Source organism: Hevea brasiliensis, chromosome 13 (assembly GCF_030052815.1).
Source record: "Hevea brasiliensis isolate MT/VB/25A 57/8 chromosome 13, ASM3005281v1, whole genome shotgun sequence".
Lineage (NCBI taxonomy): Eukaryota > Viridiplantae > Streptophyta > Magnoliopsida > Malpighiales > Euphorbiaceae > Hevea > Hevea brasiliensis.
In genome coordinates, this window is record NC_079505.1 from 53,507,150 (window position 1) to 53,515,990 (window position 8,841).

An 8,841-nucleotide genomic window follows, 5' to 3' on the forward strand; every position below is an offset into this window, starting at 1 on the left:
TATTTTATGTTATTTCTTTTTATTTTGTTATTGGCACCACTAAGCATTATTGCTTAGTGCGTTGCTTTTGCCACGCGTAGGTTCTGGAGAGACCGACCGAGAGCCTAGTAAACCATAGACTGGGTGAGACCTTCTGCAGCTCTGCATAGTGTTCATGTCACCTCACCGACATCAGTGCATTGATAGGACACTAGGTTTCATTTTGAGTATTTTGTAATTAACTTTTATTTTCTCATATGAAATTGAGACTCATGTAATGCATTTTGTTATTAATGTAAATAGTGAAAATTATGTTTATGAATGAAAAAGTGAATATTTATTTATGATTTGTACATGAATATCCTATGAAATGAATGAATGAGAAATGGGAGTATATTTGAGAAATATTGAGATTTTGATGATGAAATGGAGTTTGGGATTGATTGAGAATTTTGAAAGTGTTTTTCTCATGTTCGAAGAACTGTTTTATCCATTTTTAGCTGGCACTCTGCCGGATTTTCTATAAAATTTGCGGAACCTCAAATAAATTTCTATAAAATTTATGGAACCTCAAATAAATTTATGTTTTCAATAAATGACTTCAAGGAATGATATTTCATAACTATGAAAGAAATAAATTAGAAAGGATAAATAAAAATGATTGAAATGAAATAGGATGTTTCGGTACACTGTGTGACATATCTTACTCGGCTATACTGTAGACGGGTAAGAGGTGTCACATGTTTATTTCACTTAGTTTTGGTTTTCCTAGGCTTAAATGAATAACTACACCAAAAATACAAGAAAATGCTGAGTTCCAAAACTAATTATCACTTGAATTATAAGCAAATTGAAGTTAACAAAACCCAAAGAGAAGAAAGCCTTCTTCAACTCTGTGACTCAAAATTCACGAATTTACTAGAAAAAAAAATACATGATCAATTCATAGTCTCTAAGACAAATGCCAACAAAATCTTTACAATAACCCATTTCTAATGCCATTACATTAGAACTAAGCAATACTAAAAAACTAGAGCAAAAAAAAAAAATTAAAAAAAGATAAGGGGAATAAAAAAAAAGAAAGAAAGATAAAGAATTGATAGCTCATGGAGGGGAAGAGAGAGGCCGGTGAGGGGTAGCCTTATGAGGCTGTGGGATGGAGTCATGGAGAAGAAGTGAAGATCACAATAATTAAAGACAATAAAATGAGAGAGGGAGGTGGTTGGCTACTTCTAGCGTTGGAAAATAAGACATATATATTAAAAATGAATGGTTGGTATTTAATAATTAAAATCTCTAAAAAAAATAAACAACATAGCAAGGAATCAAACATTTTATCTCAATATACCAAAGAAGCAGTTTGACCACCATGCCACGTGCAACTTTTGTCATATATTTATCTTGTAGGTAACTTATATATTCAATTTCATTATTTTTTTAAAAATGATATAATTAAAATAATAAAATATTTTAAAAAATAAAATAAAATCAAACCAATTTATTGAATAAAGTGATCCAAATTATTGAATTAAATTACTTTAATCGATTATTCCGATTCAAACTGAACAATACATACGCTTACACTTGGGACATTGTCATCGAGAAGCCAATAAAGTGATCGATAAGCTAGCAAATTTAGCCGTCAAATGCTTCTATGGGTTTACAATTGCTCCTTTCTTCGAGAGAGACTGTTGAGTTCCTTAACCGGCACTTGCAGGGTGTTGTTTTACCATGACTAGAGTCAATGGTTCGGTGATGTTCTCTTTTGGGTTTCTACCTCCATTGTATATATATATATATAAAAATCCTTAAATAGAATAAAAGAATGAGAAAATTTTATTTAAATTTAATTTATTATAAATATAAGAATTTTACATCATATTATTTCATAAATCTAGATAGACAGATAGAGCCTAGACCCAAAACATAAATTCAATTGAAAAAAAAAAATTTCACTAATCCCAAAATAAATTTGGCGGGAAGGCTGGACCTGTCGAAGAGACTCGGCTTATTTATCACACTACAGCCAATTTAAAAAGCCCAAACTGAAGAATTCTGTGCAATAGAGTGCGGAAGAAGAAGAAACGAAGAGAATATGTATCGAAGCAGTGAATTCGATGGCAGCGCAGCCGCCTTCATGGGTGGTGGTTTCATGCCCTCTCAGACTACCCAGCTGCCGGATTCCTCGTCCTCCTCCTTGCTATCTTCCAGAGTATTTCTTAATTTCTCTCTTCAATTTCCTTTCTTTTTTTCTTTTAGTTCAATTTTTTTTTCTACACTTTTTCGTTTCCGAGTGGCCAAACAGTGGATCATTTTTGCTGTTAGTTCGAAGGGACTATTTGGGTTATTATGTGTTATTATGAACTTTTTTTGACGAATTGAACGGTGGATTAGGGTTATATAGTCAAGCTTCAAGTAATGTTAATTTTATGAGGATGGCGATGATGAAAAAACATCTCAAATTTCAATATGCTATCAACTTTTGAATTTTTCCCCCCTGCAGAATCGCGAGGCTAGATGTTTATTAGCGCTGACGGTGAAGCAGATATGCGAGCTACCAAGCAATGATGAATCCAATTTCGTCATTGATGGTGTTGAAGTGACCAATGTAAGTCTCATTATTACTTGGATCATCTTGTGTGATGTGTCTTTTTTTGGTGCATTTTTAATACGATTTTGAGCTAGCGTTCTGAGTTTAAGTGGTACATAGGTTACAATTGTGGGGAGAGTATGCCAAAAGGAAGACAAAGCTAGTGAGTATACCTTCCTTGTTGATGATGGGACTGGACAGATTGAATGTACCAGATGGTATTTATTTTGTTTATTTATTTATTTTTGACCAATAGATGTTTTCAATTTAATATTTATGTATTGACATAGTGTTATTAACCCATGGTGCTGGGACTATAATGTATTTTGTGTTTATACAGGGTGCAAGAACGCATTGACACAGATGAAGCGGAGGGAATCTTGTATTGTCTCTTTCTTTGCATTTGTGCAAACCTTTTTATTCTTTCTTAAATTTCAGTAGTATATCTCCTAATTGATCCATCTGTCTGGAGGTTCTGTAAAACAAATATCTGGTGTGACAAATCATATGTTTGATTACCTTCTCTCAATCTAACAATATTTATTTTGTTGTATTTTGGTCACCAACAAGATAGAACATGGGTTCGATTGTTGGGATTGTATAAGGAAAGAAACGAAAGCCTGGGTAGTTGCTACAAGTTGGTCTTGAAATTTGAATATTGAAATTGCTTTTGTAGAATCCAAGCTTTCTTTCAATTTCCTTCAATTTGTTAGTGATCAAAAAGAGTAAAAGGCTTTAGGTGATTTGTTTAATAATTTTTCATATTAACGCTTAACAATAAATGATGTTTGAAGTCATGTCATGATCCTTCTTTAAACTTAATTTATCTAATACTTCTTTATAACCATTTTCCAAATTAGAGTTGGAAAGTATGTTCGTGTTCATGGACACTTGAGAGGGCTGCAGGGTAGAAGATTCATAAATGTCTTCTCCATTAGGTATGTATTTGATTTTACTTTTCCTTGCTTCTGCAAATGTTTGATAACCTGTGTTTGCATGGCAAAAATATCACAGTACCACCACCCCAAAAACAGTGAAATATTTGTATGCTGGAACAATTTAACATGTCAGTGTCTTATCTCACACTGAATATCTATTACTTGATATTGATTAGTTTACGCTGGTAGATAAGATGTATGCCCTGAATTTTTTTATACATTGTTTTATTTATTTATTTATTTAGTACATGAGTCCTGCTTGAAATCCAGTCTTACTATTGAACTTTTTCTTGTTCTGTTTTGGACACTTATCATGTACAATATTCTCAAAATGTGATTTCAACTTAACAACTTGTTTTGCTATCTGACATGCACTTTCATCACCTAGAGGCAAAGCATACAACTTGGAGCAAACCAGAAAGCCCTATGATGTTACTTACTCCAAAAAAAATTTGGATAGATCCATTTATTTTAATTTCATCTTTATTAGCAAAATGTGATTTTGTATCTTCACTAGAAATGGATATCTAGTTTTTGACTTGTTTTGAGACCAATGGTTGCATTTTTCATTTTCTTATAATAAGGCTGCAGTGTTTAGATAGAGACCAGATAATTGTGTATAAGGGTTGGTGTGTGTGTGGGTGGGTTGTAGGGGGTATTATTGGTGGAAGTTTTGGATGATTTTGTGGGAAGAGAGTGTTGTATATTCGATCAGAATGTTTTCTTACATTTTTCTGGAATGATTTATCTCTCCTGAATTCACTTTTGAACATTTTCTTTTTACCCTTAGCCCATGTGCATGTGTGTGTGTGTGTGTGTGTGTGTGTTTGTGTGTGTGTGCATTTTCATTTTTAGCTTCCCTCTATTCTCTTGGTTTGCTCTATATTGCCTTATTTAATGTAGCTTGTAATTTTCAAGTATAAACTTGAGAAAGGTTTAGATTGTGTTTACCTTTCTTTTGAACTTTAATAAACTTTTGTTGAGTTGTATCTCCATCTGGTTTTGGACCTTGGGTAGCGAAATTCATTCAAGCAACACAATTTAGCATCTAATCAACATCACTTCCTATCCAGGATATGTGGTTAAACTTTGAATATTCACAGCAATAGTTTGCTGGCAACCGGGTTTTTTAGTGGATCTCTTGTGGTTGAATATGATAGATATTTTTGCTTTTGAATTTTGACGAAGATAATATAGATTGATTGTTTAACTATATATATCAATTAAACACAATTAGTGTCAATTACTTGGCCTTTGGGATCTTTTTTGTTATTTTTCATTTTTCAAATAATCCAAGAAAAAACTTTATGTTGTCTAAAAATGTTACAAAACATGGGGTGAAAAATCACTTTCCTCTGATTTAAGGTCTTATGTTTAGTATAACTGCATTTATTTGAAGCGCTGAAGAACATGTCCATTTTTACAACAGCCAGCCCCCTATGGTGGTTCTTTTAATGTTCATATTTCGTTATTATCAATTTCTATGATCACACTAAAGTTTCCAGTATTTCACGTTCATTTATGCACCCTTCTCTTTATAATTTTATGTACAAGCTCAACTTTTGAGTTTTAATTTCAAACTTGACAATGGTTTTCAGGCCTATTACTGACTTCAATGAGATTACTAGCCACTTCATTGAGTGTATTTATGTCCATTTCTACAATAAAAGGATACGGGTATTGGCATGTCCTAAAATTTCTCATTTTAACATGATTCAAGTCAAATTATATGATATCTTTTCCTGTTCTCATGTTCTGACCTCTTTCTTGTAATGAAATATATACATCTACCCTTTATAAGCTACCGGGTGCCACTACTCAGTCACAGCTGGCAAATTCAACCATGAACACCCCTTTGAAAGGATACCAAACGGCCCCTCTAAATCAAGTAATGTAGAAAACTAAAAGCATCTGTTTGCCCATTTATTGAGTTACTTGTATTTTGTTAATCCTCAAATTTTGCCTGTTTTCAGTCTTCTGCTTATTCGTCTGCTGATGGATTGAACAATGTTGGTCAGATGATATTGAATTTTTTGCAGCAGCCCATATACCTGTGAGTTATATGTGATATCCTCAAATTCTGAATGTAATTGTGCTTTTTAGCTTGCATGAATTCTTATAACAAATGCTTTTGCATTTTCTCTAATTTCATTTGCTTGTCAGTGTGTTTCATGTGGAGTTTACTTCTAACATATCATGTTATAGCTTCCTAAATATCCTGTGTTGATCTATGAGGATAATTGAGTTGATGTGGTCTGCCTTGCAATTATTTTGTATGTTTCTTATTAGTATTCTAGTTCCTCAATATCTATCTTAATGTATAAGAACAATTGAGTTAATATGGTTAGCCTTCCAAATTGTGAGGTTTTTGTATTAAACAAATTTATTGCAGGAAGAGTTTCGTTTATATATTTAATTGGTGGGCATATGCAGTGAAGGATGCAGAAATTTTAGTTAGGGGGTCCAATTAAAAATATATATCACCTTTAAAAATAAATATATATGAAATAAAAATATTTATAAATAGGTAAAACTATTCTTGCAGAGGGCGATAAATGATTACAAATATATTGTAATAATATTTTTATTCTTTATTTGTAAGTAGGTAAAATTATTCTTGCAAATACGTCTCATCAATATAACTATAATATAATTTCAAAGTTAACAACACATTTGAATTGAGAATTGGGACTATGATATGAAAATTGACAATTTCCTGAATTTTCATATTAATTAATTTGTTTATAGTTCAAATTTTTCAGTACCAAATATCAATTACTTTTTGACTATCTAAATTTGATGTTAGATAAAAAAAATAGAGATTAGATACAATTTTTACTAAAATCATATATATACTCATAACCTCTAAATTTTGTACAAGTTCATTATCTTAGATTATTAAAGAAAAACCATTATTCATTGAAATTTCACACTATATAAATTAGAGAGAGAATGCTTCTTTTCAGAAATAGCACACATTAAAATTATCACTTATTGTTGATTTACTAAAAAATTTAGTAGAATAGAAAACTTCTCAAAAATTAAACTAGTTAAAGCAACATAGTTGCTGGATTAATGGGCTACTGTTTTTATTTTTTTCTGAATTATTATTTTTTTAAAAATTTTTATACTTATAAATTGCAAAATACCATGTATCCCTGTTTTTTTTAAAAAAATTCACCCGGGGGAGGGGTGAAATGCCCACCTTGGCCTTAGTGTCCGTTTGTCCGAGCATATGTTGTGAAATGCCCGCCTATTTTGCATCTGTTTCTTTTATTTTCCTTCATTCTTGTCATGCATTTCCATTTGCAAGTGTCAGCTTGAGCTATGTTCAATGCATAACAAATTTTAGATGAGACTCCCAGTATTTATGTGAACAGGTTTTATTGGTTGAGATACCTAGTTCAAGCAATAAATAATGAAGCAAGCACTTCATATTAGGTGCTTAAAGAACATATGGTTAGGGGTGGAAGTATCTATTTCCATATATTTTTTCTCTGTCCCAAGTATCATGTAGTTCTCAGTTGATGTAACCATTTAGAGTTTGGACTAACATTATGTGTGTATTGGAAAATTATTTGAGTTAATTACTTTATTTCTGCAGATCAAAATGAGTATTTTATTAAACCAAATTATTTTGTACAGTTGTGTTATACAAGATGCACTTTAATAACTAATACTATAACAAAATTTCTCAAGATGCAAGGTGATGATATATTAATATCTTAATAAAATTGGAAACATAAATGGTGAATACTGCAATTAAGGTGATTTGTTGTGAATATTTTTACTGTAAGGTTTAATTAGTGGAATGTGAATTCTCCTGGACATATTTTGTAAGAAAAACCTAGACCAGGTCTATTGTTTCACATATGGACCAAATGAATGATTTTGCAAGGTTTTAAATTTTATTCCATCTTTTTTGTTTTATCCTATTACAACTTTGAATTTCATTCAAAATGTTGTAATGTTATGGGCTTGGTCTATTAGACTTGGCTTAGGTAATAAAAATCTTATTTTGCATTGCGTAATTGATTTTATTGCCATGTTTAGTGCGATTGCTTAAAATGCACATTTTGCATTGTGCATATTCTTTTGGATATAAAAAAGGTCCCTGTGTGCACTCTAGATATGAATATTGTCAGCTCACTTTTTAATGTTCATTTTGCACCTCATCTATGTTGATTACTTTGTTTACTTCGGATATTTAATTGGTTCAGTACAAACGAGGATGGAGTGCACCGCAACGTTGTTGCCCAGCAGCTAAATATTCCAATGGATAAGCTCATGTCTCTCTCTCTCTCTCTCGTGCACAGGCTCATGCTCATCCACGTACACACCCCCACACTCACACACTGACCTCCATGCATGTGCTCACCCGTAAAAGGATATCAGTTAACATTGGACTCGTCTTCTCACAGGGACGAATTACAGTCTCTTGTTGACAATGGCTTTGTTTACTCAACAATTGACGATGATCACTTCAAGTCAACTGTTAACGCCTGACATTTGGTGAAATCATTAGATCGGACAGCCGTGCTTCCTCTGGAAACGGGGTGATGGACATCATGTGTGGGTCCTACATCAATCTAATATCTATTAGGAGCATATTCTAGTTCTAAGCAATAATCTCTCTACCAATTTGTAGATAGATTAATCTTAGCTATATTCAGGTTATATTGTAATGCTTTATGTTTACTCGTCCTTTTGAAGCCTTATCCATGGGCATAGCATGAATCTTAAACGGCCAACCGATGGTAATGCAGCATCCTTATTATGCTGAATTTATTTTTTTTATCTATATTTTTATCAGCTATACAGCATAGTGGAGAAAAGGTAAGAGACTTTTTCGGGTGTGAACTGATTTATCACAGGAATGCTATATGAAGTCTATTGTTGTAATAACAGAATGACTGTTGCATTTGCTCACAACTTATGGGCTACATCTTTCTCTCGTTGTAAATGTGAATAATTATAGAAGAGGTATATAGGGAGACTCAAATTGAGACTTCTCTATTCCCCAAGCCTTTAAGGTATAGAAATATCAATATTAGGCTATTTTTCATTGGCAAAATTAGTAAATCTTTTGTATAATAGATGGGTATGGAATTTATATATTTACCCTTTTCATTTTTTCTTACTAAATCAACTAAATTTGTTATTATAATAATAATAATGGACTAGACTAAAATGGTTATATATATATATATATATATATATATATATATATATATATATATATATATATATAAGAAAAGTTCCTGGATTTTAGACAATATTTTCTAAGATGAAACCCTTGATAGATTAAAAAAAGTAAACATTAAATTATCAAAC

At 31.8% G+C, this 8,841-nt stretch overlaps 1 protein-coding gene across 1 annotated transcript; it reads left to right on the forward strand.

Moving 5' to 3' along the window:
* Nucleotides 1-1,926: 1,926 nt before the first annotated feature.
* Nucleotides 1,927-8,439, forward strand: LOC110658254 (replication protein A 32 kDa subunit B). The gene is made up of 10 exons (XM_021815789.2): nucleotides 1,927-2,191; nucleotides 2,483-2,587; nucleotides 2,690-2,787; nucleotides 2,910-2,951; nucleotides 3,430-3,507; nucleotides 5,106-5,184; nucleotides 5,309-5,395; nucleotides 5,481-5,560; nucleotides 7,728-7,796; nucleotides 7,929-8,439. Exons 1-10 carry the CDS (start codon nucleotides 2,075-2,077, stop codon nucleotides 8,011-8,013), a joined length of 840 nt encoding a protein of 279 aa, XP_021671481.2. The 5' UTR covers nucleotides 1,927-2,074; the 3' UTR covers nucleotides 8,014-8,439.
* Nucleotides 8,440-8,841: the final 402 nt, after the last annotated feature.

Bases quoted from the DNA above. Each gene is read 5' to 3' on its own strand.
- LOC110658254 (XM_021815789.2), top strand. From the start codon at position 2,075: ATGTATCGAAGCAGTGAATTCGATGGCAGCGCAGCCGCCTTCATGGGT. The intron at 2,588-2,689 runs GTAAGTCTCATT...AGTGGTACATAG, and splicing joins ATGGTGTTGAAGTGACCAAT to GTTACAATTGTGGGGAGAGT. The intron at 3,508-5,105 runs GTATGTATTTGA...AATGGTTTTCAG, and splicing joins ATAAATGTCTTCTCCATTAG to GCCTATTACTGACTTCAATG.